The following is a 25,548-nucleotide window of genomic DNA, read 5'->3' as shown; positions in this document are numbered from 1 at the left end:
GACATTAGTCAAGCTTCCGCTTCATGTAAACAAGAAGGAGTGACCCCTGCCCGGCGGCGACAGTCTCACGGCAGTGGCGTGTGATTGTCTTGATGTGCTGCCGACTCTCACATCTGGGATTGAGGGTCCCTGAGGCCAGGATGGAGGCTGTTGGGCAGGAAGCAAGTAAGGGTCCGAAGTGCAAACTGGCGCAAGGTTTGACCTGTATTCTCCATAGGACAGGGCTGGGGCATCCACAGGTCCTGCCCACTGCTGGCCTGTGTGGCTCAGGAGATCACGCAATTGCTGGCCTTGGAAGGACTGGGATTCGTTTTGCCTGCAGAGACAAGGGACACAGGCGAAGGAGGACGTTAAGTGAAGCGCTCAGCAGACTCGCCTCCCACTCCTCTCCTGTGCACAGCTCAAGCCTCAAATTTGGGGGCTGGGGTCACTGTCTCCCTGCCAAGCTGCTGATCTGGAGTCAGTAGGGCCCCCCCACCCCCAGGAAAGCAAAAGGAAAGGTTCTCCCGGTCTGGTCGTCTCAGCTAGATTGTCACTGATTGGGATATCAAAGGGATCTGCCATCTCCTGACCTCAGCGGTGGGGGCGGGGGAAGGATCCAGAACCCTAATCCACAGCTACAGTCAATGACTTAAAAGTCTCTCCAAGAGGCAGTTTGCCAGAAGCTAATACTGTATGCAGCCTCACAGCTCACAAAGCACAACCAGTCGTTCTCTCAGGTAATCCCGCCTGGGCGGCTGCACTTGGAGAAGGTAGCATTAGCCCTGTCTTACAGCGAGGGACGGGGGGCCACCAGCTCCCGGAGTCAGTGAGCGCCGGCAGCCGCCACAGCCCTCCACATCCAGCGTCAGCTCCTGCCACTGAGCAGGTGTCCCGGGAAGGGGCCACCAGGGTCAGCAGGCTGACTGAGAGCCAGGTACCGTGGCACAGACCACACGTTCAGGGGGGTGGTTTTGAGAACAGAGGATAAGGGAGCGCACTTCACTGAGGGGAAAGGGGGAGAGAACGCTGTTTTTCTCCTGGCCAGAGAAGCCCGTTTCTCCCAGCCCCCTTCCAGCCATTTTTGCTTCCTTTACAATCCCAAGCAGAGAGGCCTGGGGCTCCTTTGGCTGGATCCCTGCTGTGGGAGCTGCGGGGGAAGCCCTGGCCTCCGAGGTGGCCTCTGTCCTTAGGGGCGCTGGCTGTCTTCCTCCCAGGTGGGAGCTGCTGAGTTATTTCCTGCGAGGGTCACCTCCCCTGCGTTCACACCACCTTCCCAGATCACTCCAGCTGTGAATTTAATTAAGGTGGCGGCTGCCTCCTCTCTGGGCCATTAGCAAGGGAGACACTGAATAGGTTCGACTGCAGCAAACCTCCCCCCCCCCCCCCCCCCCCCCCCCCCCCCTGCTCCCAGGCTAACCACCACCTGGTCTGTGTGGACTGGACTCACTCCTCAGGACTTGCTACAGGTCCTGCCTGGCCTCCTTGGGGACCAAGCCTGAGGCGTTTAAGGCTTAGAGGAGGAGGGAGGGGAGCAGGACGACTGTGCCGCCCCCTCCCTGAGGGCTCCAAGGGTCAAGGAGCATGGGTCATCTTCCGAGCCAGGCCGTGTCTGATGCAGCTCTGCCCAAGTGATTACTGCTGCTGTCCCGCAGTCCCCTTGCTGCGGCAATGGACACAGCCATCCCGGCTTCCTCTCTGCAGTGGCTTGTTTTATGTGCTTGGCCTACTGAGCAGATGCTGAGTTCCTCCCCTGAGGCAGCAGCATTTTAGAGGCAGGTAAGTGGATCGATCCCTGCATCAGGAAGCAGGGGCAGGAGTATGGCTTAGAGGAGCCTGCTTCCTAAGACTGAGCTCTGCCCCGGCTCCTGCCCTCCTGCTCAGAGAAGCCGGGAGCGGCAGGGCCGACAGCCCAAGTTTGCCTGGGTGTGCTTCCCACTCGTTCCAGAAAGCTGACAGGTGCCTGCAGAGGTTCTTTGGACACAGGATTCATCCGCATGCCTCGGACAGAGAAATTGGTTTGAGGGCGAATTCTCTGTGTTCCGTCATTCCTTCAGTGTCATTCCTTCAGTGTCATTCCTTCAGTGCCCATTGACTAAGAGCCCACCATGTGCAGGTGTTCGGCGAGACTGGGGAGAATCAGACCTGCTCAGCTTCACAGGGAAGAAAACATGAACGGCCATGGGCAGTCCAAAGGGAAGGTCAAACTTCAAAGGGAGATAACACTGTAGTAAGACTGAAAGTAGGTGTGGGGGAGGAGGAGGCACCTGGGGCACCAGCCAAGGACCCGTGGGCGCTACCTCCCTATGGGTTTCAGGACTTCATATTCCCCTTTTCTGGAAGATTCGTCTTCTGGATGTCCACACAGCTGTCTCCCTCCCTTCATTCAAGTCTCTGTTCAAATACCCCTTTGTCCCTTTGTCCGAGAGGCCTTCCCAATGACCCTTTATGAAAGGGTCATTGCCCTCCTCTGCCCCTCTCTTTCTAGTACGGTATTCACTCCGTAAGGGCAGGGACTTTGCTTGTTTTGTTCACTGTTGTACCAGGAACTTAGAGCAGTGCTTGGCACACAGCAGACATTGCGTAGATATGTACTTGTTGAGTAAAATGTATGACCAGGCAGCGGCAAGCTACTTAAAGGTTCAGACCAATACTAACAATAATAGCGGCATCAATAGATACTGACCGGGTGAGGTACATGCCCTCACTCACCTAGATGGTGATGAAAGCCCTAGCTAGGCCCAAGAGAACCCGGAGGGGCATAGGGATTATGGCATATGCCGGTGAGAATAAGGATGCTTGCCTCTTTTCCAGAACTGAGCAGGATCAGTTCCTCGAAGGATGCTCACCTGGCTCCCCTCACCTTGCTGTGTGGTTGGGGCCCCGGCTGGTAACCAAGCTTGGGTTTATCAAATCAGACCTTCAGCAGGAGCTGGGGCATGACCCATGCGCCTCAAGAGTGACACTGAATTCTGAAACTCTGTCTTCATAAGACGGCTCTTGAGTAGACTTATCCTGGAACTGGAGGCCCACAGGCCCCTTATGGAGCTCGGAACCCCAGAAGCACTTTCCCAACCTTCTATCTTGGACAGGGGCCCAGATTTCCCAGAGAGATATCTGAGACCTCCAGCTCCTGGGGGCAACACAGAAGAGCCTGAAGTCCCAAATCCAGGAGCCCAGCAGCCACAGCACTAGGAACCAGACCACATTGCCAGCTATGGTGGCTCCCCCATGCATGAATCACGGGAATCGAGGAGAGTTCCAGAAATGCAACTGTTGCTGCAGTCACCTCAGAGAACTCTGGGAAAAGCGCGGGCAAGAGGACTTTGGAAGTTGGTGACCTAGAGGCACTCTGGGCTGTAAATGGCCACTCTCTGGACAATCCATTGTGTAAGAAGCCTCTGGCCCCTTCCAAAACATCTTTAAAGATGTAGGGAAATGGCACTAACCCTAACTTTCCAGAGATAACCAGGATGCTTTGTGCAAGGCCCTGGGAGGCAAGAGATCACAATGCCCTTTCTCACTGCATGACCATGGACATAGAGGCTTGCGTCTCTGCACCTCCTGTCTGTGAAACGATGTCATCAGGCAGGATGGTTGTGAATTCTGTGTGAAGGCACTTAGCATGTATCCACCCAGCATCTGCTCAGGGAACGTCTGTGCCTTTCTTCCCTTAACCATGGTCAAGAGTGTTGGCCATTTCCCAATGATCTTCCTGGAGGGGCTGGGAGTGGCCCCAGGACATCACCTGGAACTTCTTCTCCTAGGCTGGTAGCCTCATGAGAGCAGGGCTTTGTCCAAGTGTCATCATAATCTGCTGCTCTGGGGACTCCCCACATGGACCCAGGACACTTGTTTAAAATGCAGATTCCTGAGCCCAGGCCAGTGGTAGACTCCTATGTTGTCGTTGTTGTTGTTTTTGAGAGACAGACAGAGCATTAGTGGGGGAGGGACACAGATAGAGGGAGACACAGAATCTGAAGAAGGCTCCAGGTGCTGAGCTGTCAGCACAGAGCCTGAAGTGGGGCTCGAACTTGTGAACCATGAAATCATGACCTGAGCCGAAGTTGGATTCTCAACCGACTGAGCCACCCAGGTACCCCTCCTCACTGGGTTTTAATAAGGCTCTCCAGTGAATGCTGCTCCCTGAGATTGGTATCTCTGCCCAGAGGGCCTGTCCCAAGCTCCTGGATGGACACTGGTGGCAGGCTTGGGAAAAGGTGCTAAGTGCATCCAGCACAGAAACAAGGTCTCAGCTGAGAGAAAAACCAGAAGGAAAAGCAGTTTAGCTTCCACCAGTAGAGGGCGCAATGAGCCTTCTCACCACGAGGCAAGGGGGTGGGGGCTGCAACCCCATGTACCCCCCCACCTGGATCCCCAGACCTAAAGGAAGGAATTTCCAAAGGTTCTCCCAAGGGCCACACTTGGGCTTGCAAACATTTGCATGCTGTTTGACAACTATATACTTCACCAAGCAATTTTACAGGCTGCCAGCACTTAGCTTTCTATTTTTCTCTTCCACCCACCCTGTCCATCAGCTCAGGCTCTCCCTTGACAAGAGGGTGGCAGGGAGAGAGCAGACAGTCAGAATCAGGAGCTCAAAGGGACCTCAGAAACCCTCCCTGGCTCAACTCCTCCTCTTCTCGAACAGGAAACCGCCCCAGGGAGGGGAAAGGATATGTCCAGGGCATGGGGAGCAAAGTACTGGGAGCTGAGATCCCACATTGATATCTATTCTGATGATGTTCTGCATGTTCACTGTAGGAAAAGGATCCTTTCCTTAGATGAGGGCCCTAAGCTAAAGTGATTCCCTCCCAGGTGACGTTCCGAGAGTACTGAAATTACTAGTCCCAACCTTGGGGGCCCCATGCCGTCAGGAACACCACCCTCCGGCGCACAGAGTCCTAGTGACTTAGCTTCTGCCTGAGACGAGGCACTAGGACAGTCCAGATGCAGCCAAACATTTGGGAGGCTGGAGGCCAATAAAAGGGCCTTTGGGGAGAGGAGTCCGGCTTCTCGCCTCTGCCTTTGAGGGAAGCAAGCAGCAGGGAGAGGAAAGGTCTCATTAGCAACCTGAATTTCAGGCCCTTGGGAACTGGATACTCAGCCAGGTGGGCAGAGGCTGGGCTGCGGGAGGCCAGTCTGGATTTCTTCTGAAGGACAGAGAAGGACCGGTGTGATCCTCCGGGCATCCCTGGGGCCTTCCTGACCATGTGCCGTGTGTCGGGCACTCAGGAGAGGAGCTTCCCCAGGGTGCACTTGCACGTGCTCGGCTGGCTCCCGGGCACCGCGTGCAAACACTCAGAGGGCAGCAGCAGTGACCGTCTAAGTCTCCAAGCAGGGGAACTGGCTGCTGAGACTTAGGAAAGGCAGCAGGGAGGAAACGAAACGGGCCTTGCGTTTCTATGGAAACGGCACCTCAGGGTGAGGGGCTGAAGGGAGAGGAAGCTTCAGCTTCACCTCCAGCTTCACCTCCAGTTAGGACTTGGGAAATGGCCCTTTTGTGCTGGGCTTGCCCCTCCTTCTCCCTTCCCTGCCAGGTGTTCACCATGGCAACCCTCCCTCTAAACAAGAGGTGCAAAGCAGCAAAGCATCTGGTGTTGGGGGCGCCGGGGAGCCCAGGAGGGAATGGGATGGGTGGGGGGGGGGCAGCCACCCCTCCCTGACAGGACACGGGCCCTGGCCTGGGTTTGAGTCCTGGCCCCACTACCACTTACTGTGCCCTGGGACCACCTAATTCACCTGTCCGAGCTTCCGCCAGCCCCCTCTGTGGTTGTTGTGAGGGCCAAGGAGAGGGAAAGCACCTAGCGAGGGGCCTGGCACATGCAGGTGCCCCATAAATGCTTCCCAGCCAAGTGGAAGTATGGCACTGGCGTTCCTGCTGTGCCCCAAATTTGTAGGGACTCCCGGGCCTGTCTTAACTTTAAGAACCACAGACTGAGTGTCATTTTCTGTAGCAGGGCGGGGGAATCAGCAGAGGGGAAGATAGCTGTGACTCTTACGCTGAAGCCACAAACAGGTCAAAGCTGGGGGTGTGGGGGGCACAGGAGTCCTGGAGGCACTCGGGCCGCCCAGGGCAAGGTCCCACCATCAGCTACCTGGCCAGGTGGGAGGCCAGGCTCACTGCTGCAGTGAGAAATCCCGGCCACAGGAGAAATCCCAACACGGAGCCCCCTTCGACTCAAAGACGCTGCCACGAGAAAAGGTACCAGCAGCGGTCCCGGCTGTCACCACCAGCCTCTGGAAAGGCCATACCGGAGACTGCTCTGGAGAAAGATAAAGGCCCAGACCTCTAGGGGATCCCAGAGAGACACTGCCAGCAGGAACGATCTCTCCCAAATGCAAGCAGCATGGCAAACACCACTAATCAAATAAGCACAGGGAAGAACCAAGTCAAACTGCTTAAAACAGAAAGGAGGAAAGTGGGTCAGAGCATTGGTGGGGCACAGGGAGGGCGGGGTGTGTCTGCCCAGGTTGGATCGCGAGGACAGGTGATCTGGCAAGGAACACATTTTCGAGAACGAGTCCTAGACTCAGAGGCAGAGGTCAGGCGTGGGTCAGGCCACTCAGCTGCGTCGTGCCTGCTTCTTCCCTGACAGAGGAGAAAGTTGCCGAGCCTCCAGTACTAGAAACGCCGGCTCTCAGACTACTCCACGTGCGGCACTGCTCTGAGCACTTTGTCCTCAGAACGGCTGAGCGAGGCAGGTGCCCTCCCGGCTTTTAGACAAGAGGACGTGACCCCGGGCCCGTGGTGGTAGGCTCGCCATCACAAGGCAGAGAAAGGCCAGGGCCGGGTGGGAACTGAGGACCGTCTTGGCCTCAGAGCTCCCGCTCTCTGCATACAGCAAGCTGCCTTTCCGCAGATGGGAGGCGCCGCTCCCGGACGAGGCCCGGAGGCCCGGGGAGCACCGGGCACAGGGCAGAGGGCAGAGGGCTCACCTGAGATGTCAGCGCTGGAGCCCTCGTTGGACTTCTTCCCCGGCACAAACTCCACTTCTGCAAAGGTCTCGGTGGAGAGGGAGCTGGCTGTGCCATTGGGTGCCGCGGGCCTCTTGGCCCGGCGACTGAAGAACCTGTTGCTAAAGCGCTTGCCCTCCTTGGCCGGAGTGGCCTCCCCGTTGGCGGCTTCTCCCTTGCCGTTTCGGACAAGCGCCTCGCGGGGTTTGGGCTTCGGGTCCGTGTGCAGGTGGGAGATCGCCCTGCCGTCCTTCCGAATCAGCTCTCCAGAGGGAACGGGCTCCACGGGGGGCAGCACCTGCTCCAGCGTGACCAGGTCACTCAGGAAGCTCTCCAGGCGCCGGGCCGCCTCGCCGCCTCTGCTGCCCTCCTCCTGCCCCTCGGGGTCGCCCCTGGCATCCTGCTGCTGCCGGGTGGCCCAGCGCATCATCTCGCCCGGCGGATGGCGGCTGCCTACCACCAGGGCGTACTTGGGGTTGATCAGCTTGCGAGCCACGGTGGAGGAGTAGTTGGGGCCGAGCCTCCCGGCACCTCCCGCCAGGCTCAGCTCCTGGTACAAGTTCACCTCCTCAGAGATGGCATACAGCTCCCGGAACTCCAAGTCAAAGGGCTCCACGTTCTGCCCTGTCAGGAGGAGGAGAAGGTTCCTGTCCACGTAGGAGGAGCTCCAGGTGAACCTGGGAACGTGGGGACAGAAAAACACGACATGTGGGCCCAGCCCGTGGCCTCGCCCTGCCAGCAGCCCCTTGGCAGTCCCTGTCAACACCCCACTGCCCCTGCCCCAACCTGATCTACCGCTGAGGCCAGATGCCTTGCTGGCCAGTGGGAGACAGCTCCTGGCCTTCTCGCTGGGGTGCTCTCCCTCTACCCACCCACATCCTTCCTCCCTCTTTTCCAGGTCTTGGCCTCAAATGCAGAAAGCAGGCAAGGGCATGGGAAGTCAGGCCTGGATTCCAACCTGGTTTCTTTTTTTTTTTTCCTAGATACATATTATTTATTTAATCATTTAATTATTTAATTACCTATCTATCTATTTATATTTTAAAGTTTATATCCAAGTTAGTTAGCATATAGTGCAATAATGATTTCAGGAGATTTCTGTGATTCACCCCCTACGTATAACACCCAGTACTCATCCCAACAAGTGTCCTTAATGCCCCTTACCCATTTAGCCCATTCCCCCCGCATACAACCCTCCAGCAACCCTCAGTTTTTTCTCTATATTTAAGAGTCTCTTATGTTTTATCCCCCTCCCTGTTTTTATATTCTTTTTGCTTCCCTTCCCTTATGTTTATCTGTTTTGTATCTTAAATTCCACATATGAGTGAAGTCGTATATTTGTCTTTTTGTCACTAATTTTGCTTAGCATAATACCCTCTAGTTCCATCTACATAGTTGCAAATGGCAAGATTTCATTCTTTTTGATTGCTGAGTAATATTCCATTGTATATATACACACCACATCTTCTTTATCTACTCATCTGTCGATGGACTTTTGGGCTCTTTCCATACTTGGCTATTGTCGATAGGGCTGCTATAAATATTGGGGTGCACCTGCCCCTTTGAAACCACACACCTGTATCCCTTGGATAAATACCTAACAGTGCAATTGCTGGATCATAGGGTAGTTCTATCTTTAACTTTTTTGAGGAATCTCCATACTGTTTTCCAGGGTGGCTACACCAGTTTGCATTCCCACCAACCTGGTTTGTACCCTTGTATGCCTTGTAATGTGGGGCTCATAGGACATACAGTCACAAAGGTACTGTGAGGCTCAGGTGTGATACCATGTAGAAAACATTTAGTTCAGTCCCTGGCACACACATTTTAATAAGTGATAATGGAGCTGCTGCTATTGTTAATATCATTCCAATAATTCCATTATTGGCTCCTCTCTAGGTTTTTAGAGCACTTAATGTCTGCAAACCACTACACTTTAACCATGTAAGAGGACTTATGACATTTGTTGATTGTTTCCTGTGCCCAGGTCTCTTTCCTCACCCAGATTTTAGTACACTTGGAGGGCAAAGACCGCTGAGATATAGTCTCTCGTGTTCCTGGTAATTTATTTCTGAATCAGAATTTGGGAGACATTGCCTCCACACCATACCCTTACCTTTTTTTTTTTTTGGCATGTGAAAAGTAAAAAAAAACATTTTTTTAATGTTTATGTATTTTTGGGAGAGAGAGAGAGAGAGAGAGTGAGCAGGGGAGGGGCAGAGAGAGAGGGAGACACAGAATCAGAAGAACTCCAGGCTCTGAGCTGTCAGCACAGAGCCTGATGTGGGGCTTGAACTCACGAGTGGTGAGATCATGACCTGAGCCATAGTCAGACGCTCAACCAACTGAGCCACCCAGGTACCCCCTGTGAAAATTTATTATTGTCCTGTTTTCACTAGCAGGACTTACGATCTTGGTCTTTCCTACTTGCCTTTGTATAAAGGCCAAAAGAGAGACAGTGGCTACTTTGACGACCTTAAAGTGAACACCAGGAAGGTCACCAACAGCATGACCTTTGTGACCAAATCCAGCAACCAGAACCTCATCGTTTTCCTCAATAAAATTCAAACAACTACCACTGGGCACAAAGGCTGTGATTTTTTTTTTTTTTTTTTTTTTTTTGCCATTCTTGACCAAATGGACCCTGACATACTTCCTGATGACAGAATTTGGCTACTTGGCTTCAACCCTTACTTTTCCCAGTACGATTCCCTTTACGTGGGAAGCACCTGCAAAGGCTTGGCCTTCAGGGCTGTGCCCAAGTGGGCTTCTTTGTCCTGTTCACAATGTCACTTCTGATCTCCATTGGTGGCTATGGAGCTTTCTGGCAGAATGCAGACTGCAATGTTTACCCATCCTGCTGGTACCACGGGCCTGGGCAAAAGAGACCACACCCTCACATTTCTTTCCCAGATCTGGTCCATTCTGCTTCCTACTTGTCCCAACAACTAGTCTCAAAATGCAACCCGTTGCTGTGGACCATGAAAGGCAGACCGTTCTTGATGCCCAGTAAGAGTTGACCCTCTTTTTGGAATAATCCGGTATCCAGAAATTTTGAAGGAAGGGACTGGCCAGGAGGCTCTTGTCATTAGATCAGACAATATGTCTTAAACCCATGTCTGTGGAGACTCCAGCCCAGTCTTCCACATTGTATATTTGTTACACAAAAAAAGACCTCCTGGATCATTCTCTGTCTTGGCCCAACTCACCTGTAAGATCCAGTGGCTACTTTTTCACCATCTACCATTAGGAACTTTGATGACAGGGTCCCCTTGACCTTCCCCATGGGCATGTAGAAGCCAACACCTGTCACAGAGCGGACACGGATGTTCTGTTGAGAAGAGAAAGGCACTGTCATTCAGGCTGGGGGACTCTGAGGTTTTGTGTGGGCAGAGAAAGAACCCTCTTGTTCATGGAACCCTGCCTATTGACTCCTGTCTATACTAGACTCTACTTTCTACAGCCTTAGAACTGGAACCCCATTTGAAGAGCAGGAGGAAGTTAGCAAATTTTGCTTTGAATATGGATGAGCCCAGAGTAGCTCCTTCCTGTTCCAAAAGCTCCCCAGAAGAGAATCACAGTCCTAGCTTTGACCCTGACAGTGACTCTGCAGCGTGAGCTCCCCAGCAATGGGCCAGAGCTGCCTCTTTAGCCTCAACCGTCTTGAGATAAAATTTAAGCTGGGCATATAATTTAGGGTTATCAATTCACAGGGCAAGGCTTTAGACAGAAAGAAAGGGGTTGAGGTCTTGATGTTCATCTGTGTCCCTGAACTGGGGAAGAGGTAGAGGAAGAGAGAGAGGCAGTCTCTATCTCACCTCCTGCCCTTCCTCCCCACCCTTCACCCTTACCCCCGTGGTACAACTTACCCGAATACGGTAGTCAGCAAGTTCCAGGCCCTGACACATCTCCAGGAAAAACTTTACGCCTGCCTCATCCAGGATGATATACACCGGGACCCGGCGCTTAGACGCAGCATCCACGATGTCTTGGAAGATATCACCATCAGTGAAGAGGTCCATGACCACAGCAATGACCTGGATGTGGAAGGGCACTGGTGAGGCACGTGGTGACTCCACAACTACAGGGATACAGTGTGGCCCAGAGAGGACCAGCGGGGCCTGGGTAACTGGTGGCCAAGAGTCAAATACCCCATCTGCACCACTCCTGGGTTCTCCACGTCCCTACCCATCTCTGAGCATGTCTGAGCCCGGAGATGGGCCTTCTGCTCTGAGAAATGCCTTGGGGTCCAGGCTGTGCTACTTGTACTTCTCCCTGGACAAATCTCCACCATCCCACCCTGGGCGTTCTCCGGCAGCTTTTCTGAAGCCAGATCAGGGCAATCTAGGAGGCTGAGGAGAGATGGTCCTAGTGACCTAGGGAAACAAGTAGGCGGAAGAAGACGAGGTCACTGAGAGGCACGGGATGGACTGTAGATCTTTTCACACCCACCTCCTTGCAGGCCTGGTTTGTTCTGATCTCCCTATAGCTGTGCGAAGTTCTATGTTCCCCTTGGTGCAGATCCAGGCAGGGCTCCAGGTAGCTCAAACTCCCCTGGCCTCCAAGTGGCCAGGTCATGCGACACGACCCTCAAGTCAAGGTCACAGCCCAGGACTCTTGGTTTCTAAAAGCTAGTCCTGGAAAGTGAGGCCTTCTGTGGCCCGAGGCAGAACTGCCTTTCTAGCCTTAGCTTCCTCCATTTTCCTATGCAAACCTTTCTCCGCACCAGCTGCGGGGTTTTCTTGCTGGCCCCAAGCACTGTGTGTGTGAAGCAGGGGAAAGGGCATGCTTTGGGGTCAAGAGATCTGGTTATAACAACTTCCTATATTTGTGACCCGAGGCAAGTCACTTAACCTTGGTGAGCCTCTGTTTCCTCATCTGCAAAGTGGGGATACCCTGTACCCTGTACTTTACACATTTGCCATGGAGATTAGAGATGACATCTGTGAAGCATCGAACACAGTGCCTGGTATGTAGTAAGTCCTAAATAAATGGTAATCACTGTATGGTTGAGGGAGGCTGTCAGTCATAATCGAAAGCCCCAACTCTGAAGTCACACAGAACAGGCCTAGTGCACCAGCTCCGCCACTGACTTATCAGTGCCCCAGCTAATACTAGCACCTGCCTCTAAGGCTTGTTGTGAGGGCTTAGGGAGATGAACCATGAGAGCACTGAGCACAGTACTGGCCCATGGTAAGCTCAATGAGTAGTACCTTTCATCCCACCACCTTCACAGGCACTCTACCATTACCTCTGCCTCTAGAGACCATCCCCCCATCCCCATCACACCATTCACACAATATTATTTAAGACTATTCTCAGCTCCAACATTTCATACTCAATCATCCATGTCAGTTAACATTTACTGAGCTTCACAGGCAGAGGGAGGATCCAAAGACAAATTATAATCCCTAACTTCAAGGGGTTAATCCCCTCGAATGATAAGATGTTTGCACAAAATAACTAAAACATGAGGCGAAATGAGATAAATGCCTTAAGAGATGTACAAATGACATGTGATGTGAGTTCAAGGTTGGTGGGGCTAGGGGAGAAGGAGGGGCGGAGGGAGGCAGGGAAGGAAAGAGATTGCATGATTACTTCTAGCCAAGGGAGAAGAAAGGCTTCATCAAGGAGGCTGAGACCTGAAGAATGGGTAGCCTCGGAAACAATGAGAAATGAACCGGGAGGAAAACCAAGCAGGCAAGTGGGCAGAGCTGCCGTGCATGGGTACGCAGGTTGTGCACTGCACATGGGCTCTGGGCTGACAGAGTGAGTGGAAGATGTGCCTGCCTGAGGAAGGGACGCCTTTTCCTAATCTGCACAAGACTTCCATGTGGGCCAGCAGAAGCCTACAAAGTGGGCATTTCAGGCAAAAAACACAGCATAAACAAAGGCACTGAGGACAGAGACTAACATCACTGAACACTTTCAATATGCTGTGCACAGTTCCAGATGCTTTAGGTAAATTTAATTTTTTTTTTTACATTTATTCATTTTTGAGAGACAGAGAGAGAGCACAAAAACAGGGGAGGGGCAGAGAGAGAGGGAGACACAGAATCTGAAGCAGGCTCCAGGCTCTGAGCTGTTAGCACCAAGCTCGACGCCGGGCTCGAACTCACAAACGGGGAGATCATGACCTGAGCCGAAGTTGGACGTCCAACTGACTGAGCCACCCAGGCGCCCCTAGGTAAATTAAAAAAATTTTTTTTTCTTTAATGTTTACTTACTTTTGAGAGACAGAGCATGAGTGGGGGAGGGGCAGGGAGAGAGGGAAACACAGAATCCAAAGCAGGCTCCAGGCTCTCAGCTGTCAGCAAGCACAGAGCCCGACGTGGGGCTCGAACCCATGGACCGTGAGATCATGCCCTGAACCAAAGTTGGACGCTTAACCCAGCCACTCAGTCGCCTCTCTTTAAGTAAATTTTCTAATTTGATCCTCACAATGAGGAGGACTGTTCTCATTTTACAGATGAGGAAGAAAATGCAAAGGGGCTAAATAATGTGCCGAAGGTCATACAGTTAGCACGTAGCAGAACAGGGATTTGAACTCAAGTCTCTCTGACTCCAGAGTCTTCCCTTCACTGCATCATACAGGCTTTATAGAGATGGGACAGCTGTAAAGTGTTTTAGAGACATCACATCAAAAGCTGGTTCTTTAAAAATACCAAATAAGAGAGACAAACTTCTGACAAGCTGACAAAAACAGGAAATGCAAATAAAATCTGAGTGAAGAAAGAGAAATAACTATACCAATATTTACTTTTTAAGAAGTCGTACTATTTAAGAAATAGTAAAAAATGGTAAAAAGAATATTAGGACTATTTATACTGTGATGAATTTGAAAATGAAGGTGACATGGTTAATTCGTTAAAAGCAAATTAAACATAATACAGCACAATCCAGTAAGCTTTATCCTAGAAATGTAAGGAGGATTCAACACCAGATAATCTGTTGTTTTAATTTATAACATCCATGGGGTCGAGGAGGGGAAATCACATATTAATAGTTTTTTTTAATAGTTTTTTAAAAAGTATTTGATAACATGAGATCCCTGCTTGTGAATAAAATTCTCAAAAAAAACCAAGCATAGAAGAAGGGACCTTCCTTCACTTGATAGAGGCTATCTACAAAAAAGCCACATGAGATGTGCTGAACAGAAAAACTTTAGATACATTCCCTTTAAGTCTCAAGAACATCAATAATACTGTCACCACTGCTGTGGAGAAAAAAGTATTGGAGGTGCTGACTAATGCAATATGATGGAAGGAAGGACAGAAGGAAGGAAGGAAGGAAGGAAGGAAGGAAGGAGAGGAAGAGAGGAAGAAGAGACAGAAGGATTAGAAGACACAAAACTATCAGCATGTGGAGATGATATTTTTACAGAAAACCCAGTAAAATGCAGAGGAACACTATTAGAATTAACAGGAGAATTTAACAAGATTTCCAGATATAAGAAAAACTTACAAAGACCAATAGCATTCTTCTGCTACAGTGTCATTCAACTAAAAAAAGGAGAGGGGAGGGGAAAATAAGACCAAAAGTGCAGTTTAGGGCATGTGGTCGGTCAGTTAAGCATCTGACAGTTATGCATCTGACTTCGGCTCAGGTCATGATGACCTCAGGTTTGTGAGTTTGAGCGCCGCATCAGGCTCACTGCTGTGAGTGCAGAGCCTGCTTCGGATCCTCTCTCTCCCTCTCTCTCTGTCCCTCTCCCTTCCCCACTCACTCTCTCTCTCAAAAACAAATAAACATTAAAAAAAGAAATTTAGAAAATTCTATTCAAGGATATTTAAAAATGTGAATAAATGAAGAGATAAAATTGTGTTCATGGATACTATGATTCAATGTTTGAAAAATCTAATTCTCCCCATATTAATAAAATCCAACGCAATTCCAGTGAAAGTCCAGTAAGTATTTTTGAAGAACTCAAATACTTCTACGATGCAGGGAAGGCTAAAGATCTACAATAGCAAGGTCAATTTTGAAAAGAAAATCTAGAAGGGACACTTCTACTACCAGATAGTAAGACATACTGCTGAGCCATAGTAATAAGCATCGAGGTGCTGAGGCAGGAAGGAACTAGAAAACAAACTAATGGAACAGAACTGAGAGACCAGAAACAATTATGTGTTGTAAACATATAAAACTTTAAGTCTGATAGAGGTGGAATCGCAATTCAGTGTCGAGAAAGGATGTTGCTACGCAGATGTTATTGGGAAATTGGCTTACTATGGAGAGAAAAAGTGTATCCCTGCCTTACGCTATATATAAAGGTGAATTTCAGCTATGCTAAATACCTAAATGGGAAAGATAAAACCAATAAAGGAATTGATAAGATAGGTAAGAGTATTTCTTTTTAAGTTTTATTTAAGTAATCTCTACACCCAACATGGGGCTCAAATTCACAACCCCAAGATCAAGAGTCGCATGCTCTTCTGACTGAGACAGCCAGGCTCCCCAAGAGTACTTCTTAAGAGTCTAAAAGCACAAGTCAAAAGGCAAATGAAATTTAAAAAATAATGCATTTGACAAATTAGGATTTTCTATTCATAGGAGAATGCTGTAGACAAAGGTAACTGGCTGGTGACAGGGAAAAGATACTGCAATGTTTATGATCAAAAGGAATTAATACTCTACAAGGGATCCCTGCAAATCAGCAAGAAAAAGACAAGGAACTAATTAGAAAAATGGGCAAAGGGTAGGAACAGGCAATTCCTAGAGGAGATATTGAATGGCTATTAAGTATATAAAGAGAAACAGACCTCATTAGCAATCAGAGAAAAATTCAAATTAAAGCAAAGAGATGAGAGAGGGAGAGAGAGATACTGCTTTACAACTATAAGATTAACTAAAAATGAGAAATCTGGATAATCCTAAATGTTGGTATGTGAGGAAAGGGGAAGCTGCATGCACTGCTGGTGGGAGGGGACCTGGGTGCAGCTGTTCCCTAGAGCAGTGGGCAGAGCTTGGTGGATTTAAGGAAAATTTAAGTGGTGCATAACTCAAGTCAGCAATGCCACTCTTGGATCTCTTGGATCTGTGCAACACTCTATAAAGGGGCAGGAACAAAGATATTCACTGCAGCTTTCTTTGGGATAGCAAGGAGTTGGCCACAGCTTCGATGTCCATCTCCAGAAGAATGGGTAAGGAAAATGTGAGGAATGTACATCGCGGAGTACTAGGTAGCCGACAGAGGCAACATACTAGTTCCAGTGCAGAATCTGGATAGTTCTTTTGGAAATGGATAATTTGATTTAAGATGTCAGAGGATGAGATCTACAGCCTAATACCAACTATATAAATAAAAGTACACTACATAAAATAACACTGCACATGTTTTATATATATACATTATATATATACTATATATATATAATATATATATATAAATAATATATATATATATATTATATATATATATATAAACTTTATTTATTATTGAGAGACAGAGAGAGACAGAGCCTGAGCATGGGAGGGGCAGAGAGGAGGAGGAGACACAGAATGTGAAGCAGGCTCCAGGCTCTGAACTGTCAGCACAGAGCCTGATGCAGGGCTTGAACTCACGAACTGCGAGATCACTACCTGAGCTGAAGTCGGACGGTTAACCAACTGAGCCACCCAGGCTCCCCAACGCTGCATATGTTTTTCAAGGATACAGACATGTGCAGGGACGTATTCTGAGCACATTAGAGTGGCTATCAGTGCAGGGGGAAGGAATGAAGGAGAAAATAAAAACAGGAAGGGACTTTCTGTGGATTGATGATGGCAGCTCTGTACTGAAGGTCCAAAACACACACACACACACACACACACACACCAGTTGGCCCAGAGCAGTTCAGAATGGTGAGTATAACAGGGTTGGGCTGGATCATGGAGGGTTTGAACTGGACGCTTCAGGCTCTGTTGAATCAGAACACGCTTCCCCCCATCTTGCAGGGCTTCTGATACCTTACGTCCCAAGTGCCATCTGAGGCCGGAGGCCGTTGCTCATTTCCAAGCTGTGCACAGTGTCCAGCTCAGAGGCAACCCTCAATGTATCGCTGGGCAGCGCTTGACTGGCTCTAAGGTGCTTCTATATTCACACTCTTGCTTTCCTTTCGTAATTGCAAAAGCAAGCAGGGAGCTGGAAGCCCTCATGGCAACCCACCCCCACCTAGTGGAGGCTGTGATGTGAACGGACCACCATTCCCGAGGCCCCTCCCCCCCCCCCCCCCCCCCCCCCGCCGCTTTCAGGAGGCTTGGTCTGCAGCACCCTGGTGAGAGCCAGCCATCTGTGTCACTACCAATTAAACAGTGAAATATCTGTAGTGGGAAGAGAAATCAATTGCTCTCTGACTCCTGCAATCTCATTGTGGAGGAGAGGTGATAATTACCCTCCGCTTTGGTCCCTGCGGGCACTGCCTGACATTCAGCTTCAACCCCGGGAACACCAGCTCCCAAATCTCTCTGCCGTGGTGTTTAACGGGCCACGTGATCCTCCGCACCAAACCCAACTTGGAGACTCCGGGTGCCGATGGAAAATGGGATTTTAAAAGAAGGACGTCACAGGCTCAGAACCCGGGGAGGCAGATTTCATCAGGAGAGAAAAGTCACCTCCGCCCCCAGCAGGTTCCCAGTGTCCTTTCCCTGGTTACCCACTGATGTGCAGCACCCAGAGAGAGAGGTTAATCTGAGGTGGCAGGAGTTTTTAGAAGCTGTTGCAGGCACTGGCAAAGAGGCTCTGAGGCTGCATACTGCTCATCAGGTGTTTGGTTAGCTTAACATCTCCTCCTCCGATATCCTGCCTCAGCGTAGGGGCAGGGGATCACGGAAGGTTAGGGAGACTCAGAATCTCCCTCTGTCATTTGCCTTTAATTAAACTGCCAGCTTTTCAGATGCTCTGTCTGGATTCCCTAATTACCGTGAGATAATAAAACTCCAAAAAGGACCCGACCTTCCCCAGGCACTCCAAGGCAGCTCCTCTCAAGACCCCTCCTGTGTTTGGATGACCCAGTCTAGCCGTGTGGTGTGGATCTCACCAGCCTGCCCCACGGGCACTTCCAAAATCAACATCCTTTGAGTCACCCTGGCCAGAAGCCCGAGTCTACTGGCCTCCTCCTCCTCCCCACCGACCACATCCAGTTGGTCGCCAAGTCCAGCAGGTCCTACCTGCTCCGTGCACCTGCTCCGGGTCAACTACTTTCTGTTCCCACTGCACTGCTGCTCCCACTCAGGCCCCCTCGTTTCCTGCCAAATTTCTGGAACAGCTTCCTAACCAGTCTCTCCTACGAGTCTCTGTGCTCCAATTCATTCTCCAGGGCAGGGATTTCCCCCAGACAATGGCCTCATGAACCAGTGGGTCCCAGAGCCCTCCATCCTCCTTAGCTCAGCACTTGAAGGGCCTTATGATTGGCCCCTTTCTTCGGCTCCAGCCTCATCTTAGGCCACCTCACCTCTGTCCTTACAGTTACCCTAGTACAGGGTTTCCCTACAGTGTCGCTATTGACCTTTTGGGGCCCATATTTCTTTGTTGTGGGGGCCGTACTGTGCATGGCAGGATATTTGGCAGCATGGTGGTAGTAGTGTCATTCAGAGTGGCGACAACCAAAAATGTCTGTAGACACTGATAAGTGTCTCCGGGGGGCAAAGTTGCATCTCCCTCACCGCCCCCCCCCCCCCCACTCTCTTTTGAGAACCTTTACACGTATCAGGCAGTTTTGAGTTCTTTTGTTCCTACTCCTTTCATACCCCTTTGAAACTCCTATGCAGCTTTCGAGGCTCAGGCAAGAATTTCTTGAACTTCTCCCTACCCAGCAATGCTTGCCACTCCCTGCTTCCTGCCCACACTGGATTCCAGGCAAGTCAGAGGTCCGACACTTTGTTGTAACATCTGCTGACCGGCTCTGTCCCTTACTGGGCTGTGGGCTCCTGGATGGCAGGGACCATCTGATTTCCCTCAGAATCTCTACCCTCGGGGGCCGTCTCAACACCAAGTCAGTTCTCCGTGTTTGTGGAATGAATATCTGAATGTACTTGTGGGGTGCAGATGTAGCTTTATAGTTATCTCTTTTATTTCATTAATCACAAGGCACTGGGGTGGAGGAAAAAAATAATACTGGGCAATAGTCTTGGTTAGATCATCTTGCTGGAAGGCAGAGTTAAAGATCTTCCTCAAGGGCTGCGACTCCTGGGTGGCTCAGATAGTTAAGCATCTGACTCTTGGTTTCAGCTCAGATCATGATCTCATGGTTCATGAGTTCAAGCCCCATGTCAGGCTCTGCACTATCAGTGCAGAGCTTGCTTGGGATTCTCTGTCTCCCTCTCCCTCTGCCCCTCCTCTGTACTCTCTCTCCCTCTCTCTCAAAATAAATATAAATAAAAAATAAATATTAAAAAAAAAGATCTTCCTCAGGGGTGCAGAGAAGGGGAAAGAAGTTGGAACCTTCTAGGACTGCCACCTCAGCGACAGCTCAAAGGTCTGATCTCTTTGCCTCTGTTCTACCCACCCAAGATCTTAAAGGAGCAGCCAGTCTGTAAGTGAGGACAGTTCTCAACCAAGGGGTAGAAGTCTGCACCAAGTACATCAGGCCAGGAAGCAGGGCTGCAACCAGCACGTAGAGCAGCCACCTTCGTGGAAATTACAAAAGAGAGCCTGTCCTCCGCGTAAATGAGATGCAGGGCCCTAAGTGGAGCCTGGGCTGCGTGTCAGTCCTGCAAAGCCTCTCGGTTGTACCTGCGTGCCGGGCACAGGCTGCACCTCTGTACTTAGTCCCTGCACTGAAGGACATTTCAGACACAAAGAATCTCAGAGGTAGAAGGAAACTTCTACAGTTAGAGCCTGGCTCCAAGGTTAATTTACTCTGTTGGGCAGAGATGGGACTAAAGCCTGGGCCTGACCCCAGTCCTGAGCTTCCCTACAGCACTAAGCTGTCCCCGGCCCTCTCACCAAGTGATGGGGACAGGGCAGCTCTGGGCACGGATCTACTCTGGCTGGGACCCCAGGCCACCTGCAGTCACACAAAACCAGGATGCTTCAGTAGAGCGGGACAATGCCACTCTCTCCCTCACTGCTTCCCGCCCACCCCCCCCCCCCCCCCCAGGCTCTGCTGATATGGAGATGTAGGCACTGGGCAGGGAGGGGCACAGGCCAGGCCTGTTCGTTGCAGGGGTGCCTGCTGCAGGTCATGTCCTTCTGGGGAGGGAGGAAGGAAGGAAGCCCACCAAGGCACAGAGGTCGTTCAGGTTCCCACTGATTACATGAGAGCCTGGGGCCCGATGTTTACCTCCCAGGGCTGCTGGGAGGTTCAGATGAGGTCATGCTCACAAAATCCCACCAAAAAGCTGCGTGGTTATGAGGGGTCATTAAACTCACTATAGGGTGAAGGGGGCTAACTCCCACACCTAAAGCCCTAAGGTTCCTTGGGATAGGGAGGGCAGCAGCTGGCCCTGTCTGGCAGCCCAGGGGAGTCAGTTTGGGAACAGTGAGCAGTCCTTCCCTTTCCCGTGGAGGGTAGTGCTGGGTCGGGGAGCCAGCAGTCTCCTCTGATCTCCGCAGAGGGACCAAGGTCTACAAGGCAGTGGTTGTCAGACTTCAGCGTATAAAGGATCATCTGGGGTGGGTTAGGGACGGGGATGTGCCTGTTGAATGTGCAGGTTCAAGGGCCCCATCCGCAGAGATTCAGATCCAGCGGGTCCTTAAATAATACATTTTAGCAACACCCTTCCCCTGCAGGGGATCTGAACGCAGGTGGTGGATGGCCTGACTGCTGTTTGCAAGAGAATCTGCTCTCTGGAAGCAGAAAGTCTTACTGGTTGTATGGCCTTGAGCGAGTCATTTCATCTAAGCACCAGTTTCCTCATTTTGAAACGGGGAGGTGATGCCTTCACTGGGTTGTTCTGGGTTTTTAGTGAGATAATGTGGGCGGCTCAAGGAGCTGGGCGCTTGGCCCGTTGTGAGCAGTAGGTAAATACTGGTGCCGTTTTCTCTCCTCAGAGACTGAACCCTGAACAAAGGGGCCACCACTTCAGAGGAGGGGTGACAGAGGAGAGAGCCAGTGAGGGGCGGGGGCCGAGCTCCCAGGGAGCCGGCCGCCAGGAGCCGCCCGCAGGCTCAGACATCAAGGTGGAGATGTTTTTCCTTTGCTCAATACCATGCCCAGCAGGCCCAGCCTGGGGTGGTGATTAAAGCCTAGACAACACTACACTTGCAGAAAGGTCAGAACTTGAGCTAATTGAGGGGAAGGGCAGCTCAATTAAGTGAAGAGTCTGTACAGTGCACTGTTCCTCGAGCAGTGCTGGGTGTCTGTACTTGCACACGGACCAGCGGGAACACCGTAAGCAACAACCGCCTGAGTAGGGAGGACCTGGAAGTGGTCCCCGGGAATCTCACGGTCATAGGGGCTAACGCAGCCCTGCAAGCGTGCCGTGGCAGGACAGAAACTCCCTCGGGGATGGCGGGGGGGGGGTGCTCTCAGCGCTCTGGGTACACCAGACTTACTGTTGTCATCAAGGCTTCAACAGGCTCCTTTGGAATTATCACCAATTCAGCACACGTAGGGTGTGAACGACTGAATAAGAAAGCTTTGTGTTGAGCTCCCTGGGGTAAAAGGAGAGCAGAGCCAACAGGGGAGGCCTGCACAGAGGAACACTGCCTGGCCTCGCCCTGCCCCACCCTGGGCTCCAGATTCATTCTGCTAAATCCCTGGTCCAAGAGTGTATTGCAGGGGGACAAGCAGACTTTGGAGTCAGGGATCCCACACTGGCAGCGAGACCTCTGAATTCTACCCCACGGTTCCTGTTGAGGAAGCACAGGAATGCAGAGATTCCCCCGGATGGCCAGGCCCTGCCCTTTCTCGCTGAGCACACGGTAGGTGCTCAGGGTCAGCTTGATGGGATACAGCTCACTCAGTCCCTCTCAGTCCCTCTCCCTCCTGGCAGGCAGACCCAACAACACAACCCGAAACACGTCATTCCTCTGCTCAAACGCTGGCCCCAGGCTGCCTACAGAATTAAGCCTTTAGCCCAGCTGAAGACCCCTCACGTGCTTCCAGCCCACTCCCTCCCCTGACAATAAACTCCCACCACACCAGATGCTCTACGGTCTCCAACCGCACCAGCAACCACCCCCCCCCCCCCAACTCATGCCCTAACTCATGCTGCCACCACCGGAACGCCCTTTCGCTGTTGAGGGCCCTAATTCACTCTTCCCAGAGGCCCTCCCAGGATCCTTTCCTGTCCTCAGTCCCGAGGACGGGCGGTGTTGGCCCTCCCCGAGATGCTTGTCTGCTCAGGCCTGTGTCTGTCCTGAGCACCTGAGGGGTGGGGGCAGAGACCTGTCATTCCTTCCAATCCAGGACCTGACACTGAATGTTTCAACAACACCTCCGGAGTAGGGGGCTCCCCTCGGGATGCTGAGGAAGCAGTCTGGACCAGAGCCCTGGCCTCCCAAGAGGGCAGAGCCAAGACCAGAAGGGGCCCTGTTCTCCGCCTGGAGGCCAAGTTGCCCCCATTCCGCCAGCAGGGCACGTGCCCTTTGTCAGCTGAAGCTTCCCAGCTGTCTGTAGCCATGTTACATTGTTTCAAGCTCACTAATTAGTCGTCATTAGCACCAGGCTCCCTGGATGCACTGGCAGCCGCAGGAGCCCAATTCCACCGGGCCAGGCTGCCTCCTCTCCCAGACCGCCTGGCCTCTGTGCCAGGCTCTGCTCCCGACCCCGCAGGTCAGGTCTCCCTGCTTGTGCCACTGGGACTCATTCCCCGTCGATGTGACCCTATGAGACCGTCTCCCTCTCAACACCCATACCCCAAACTAAGTTGATGAAGGGGACAATACAAAGGAGACCCAGGCCGGCTCTCCAGAGACAGAGAAAAGACTGTACCCACGTGAGCAAGGTCAACTAATTCAGCCGTGAAGAACCATATGTGACCCGCTAGGGAGTAAGCATAGCAATTCTTCTTAAGATCCTAGGCCAGCTTTTCCGTGCCCCGTGGCGGGCTTCTGGGATGACTTCCCTGCATTAAGTTGGTGTTAATTAGTGAAAATTATCTAATACAAGCTCGTTTTAACATTAGCTTAAAGCTAAACATAATTAGGAAGATAAATCAGCTGCTAAAAAAAAAAAAAAATTCCGGTGAAGATATACAGATGATTTTTAGGATCGGCTGCTGGCCTGGGTTGCTGGTCTGGAGCTCTGAGTGCTAGACAATATGTGGGTGGAGCCAGGCAGGACTGGAAAGTACCTGTTGAGGTATTTCTTTTCTTTTATTTTTTTTTTCAACGTTTTTAATTTATTTTTGGGACAGAGAGAGACAGAGCATGAACGGGGGAGGGTCAGAGAGAGAGGGAGACACAGAATCGGAAACAGGCTCCAGGCTCCGAGCCATCAGCCCAGAGCCTGACGCGGGGCTCGAACTCACGGACCGCGAGATCGTGACCTGGCTGAAGTCGGACGCTTAACCGACTGCGCCACCCAGGCGCCCCAAGGTATTTCTTGATCGATCCAAGAAGGCAAGGCAACCGGAACTGGCAGTTTACCCGGGAGGTTCTGAGCAGCAGAAAGGATAACTTTGTGGCCACTGCCAGGTGATGCTACCTGGGAGGGCTTCCCCAGAGAGGCACACGGAGAGTGCAGGGAGGGGTGCGTTGGGGAGTGCTGTCTGGAGGGCGTTGGGGTGCAGGGAATGAAGTGAATCCATGCATTCCCTGGCCTCCGGCCTTGCACGACCCCACCCTTGGCCTGTCCGCCCTCCCAGACTGGCTGCTTTGGCCGTCAGTTCCTGGGAGGCCTCTGCTCCCCTGCAGCTCCCTGGGAATCAGACTCGGTTCCATCCAGCTCCGCTAGCTACCAGCGGTGTGACCTTATCCTCTCTGAGCCTCAGTTTCCTCATCTGTAAAATGGAAAGTTGCGGGCTTGTTGTGAAAACTAAATGAAATAATATATTCTAACAGAGCTGGCACTGCATGTCTGACATTTAAGTGCCCAAATGACAGCTATCGACCCCTCCCCCAAATGCCCTACAGTTTGTCTTTTTAGCTCCATTAGACTTAAGGTCAGCGTCCACGTTTTATTCCACTGTATATTTCTTGAACCTGGCATGTAGTAGGTCCCCAGTAAAACATATTGAATGAACAAATGTGTGCAAAAGGGAGTCAAGAACACTCATAGTCTGTCCTCAGAGACCCACCAAAAGGTAAAGCACCCTGATCCCTGCCACCTCCCCAAGCATCTGCTGACTCACTGCTAGAAAAGAGAACAAAAAGAATATTTATCTGGAGCCTCCCACATGCCCAGGCAGTACTTTGAGGGGCCCAACAGAGTGATGACCACCATACAGGCAGTGCCAGGAAGAGCTTCCAGATAATTGGAAACTTGGGCCAGAGAGACTAATAATTAGAAAAGCCATAGGCTTTATTCCAGGGCTCAGATTCTGGGATCATTAGCAAGTCCACAGACTCCACGGATTTCAGAGAAGGAAAAGCCGGCTAAAGCTGACTGGTCATAGCACCTGGGAGGCGAGGTGCGGTGGGGGAGGGATCTAGCAGGGATCGCTAGAGTGACTCAGAGAGGTGGGGGTTGCTCAGGACACCGCCAGGAGCACAGGCAGGCAATCAGCCAGGACCCACCCCGCTCGATTGCTCTCTGCCCTGCTCCCCACCTGCCCCCCCAGATTGGAATCCTGCCCAAGAACAGGCTCTGCCTTGTACACTCTGAGAAAAGGGAGGTGGACCTGGCCACCAGCCAAGGTGAGGCAGCACGCTAGGGGTGAGAGTGTGGAAGGACTTAGGGGTGCTGGCTGGGAACCCCATCAAGGTCTCAGCTTGTCAGTGAGGTCACAAGTCCCAGGGGGCCATTAAGAGGACAATATAGGACAATGGAGTATTACTCGGCAATCAAAAAGAATGAAATCTTGCCATTTGCAACCACATGGATGAAACTAGAGGGTATTATGCTAAGCAAAATTAGAGAGGCAAAAATCATAGGCCTTCATTCATATGAGGAATTTAAGATACAAAACAGATGAACATAAGGGAAGGGAAGCAAAAATAACATAAAAACGAGGAGGACAAAACATAAGAGACTCTTAAATACAGAGAACAAACTGAGGGTTGCTGGAGGGGTTATGGGTGGGGGGATGGGCTAAATGGGTAAGGGGCATCAAGGAGGGCACTTTTTTTTTTTAATGTTTTATTCATTTTTTTTTAAGAGACAGAGTCCGAGTGGGGGAGGGGCAGAGAGAGACGGAGACACAGAATCTGAAGCAGGCTGCAGGCGTTGAGCTGTCAGCACAGAGCCCGATGTGGGGCTTGAACTCACTGACCGTGAGATCATGACCCGAGCCGAAGTCTGCCGCTTAACCAACTGAGCCACCCAGGCGCCCCAAGGAGGGCACTTTTTGGGATGAGCTCGGCATTATACACAGGGGATGAATCACTGGAATCTACTCCTGAAATCATTATTGCTCTATATGCTAACTAACTTGGATATAGATTTAAAAACAAACAAATATAAAATTAAATTAAAGAAATGGAAGAATATAAAAAACAAACAAACAAACAAACAAACAAACAAAAAAGAGGACAATCTAGGTCCCTGGAAGCTACCTACCCTCAGCTTCCAGGTGACGCCTGCCCCA

At 51.2% G+C, this 25,548-nt stretch overlaps 1 protein-coding gene and 1 pseudogene across 1 annotated transcript in view; both read right to left on the bottom strand.

Annotated features, from left to right (window-relative positions):
- Window positions 1–8: 8 nt before the first annotated feature.
- Window positions 9–25,548, bottom strand: part of SACK1F (scaffolding CK1 anchoring protein F) — a 33,195-nt gene continuing 7,655 nt past the window's right edge. The window contains exons 2-5 of the mRNA XM_060656270.3: window positions 10,806–10,973; window positions 10,146–10,267; window positions 6,919–7,613; window positions 9–316 (exon numbers count right to left, since the gene is read on the bottom strand). Coding sequence (XP_060512253.2) covers window positions 267–316; window positions 6,919–7,613; window positions 10,146–10,267; window positions 10,806–10,973 — 1,035 coding nt within the window. The 3' untranslated portion in view covers window positions 9–266. The remainder of the gene's footprint in view (window positions 317–6,918; window positions 7,614–10,145; window positions 10,268–10,805; window positions 10,974–25,548) is intronic.
- Window positions 9,342–10,139, bottom strand: LOC132693697 (small ribosomal subunit protein uS12 pseudogene; annotated as a pseudogene).

Source organism: Panthera onca, chromosome B4 (genome assembly GCF_046562875.1).
Source record: "Panthera onca isolate mPanOnc1 chromosome B4, mPanOnc1 haplotype 2, whole genome shotgun sequence".
NCBI classification, from domain to species: domain Eukaryota; kingdom Metazoa; phylum Chordata; class Mammalia; order Carnivora; family Felidae; genus Panthera; species Panthera onca.
The sequence above is the reverse complement of the archived record's forward strand: the minus strand, read 5'-3'. Positions and strand labels throughout refer to the sequence as shown.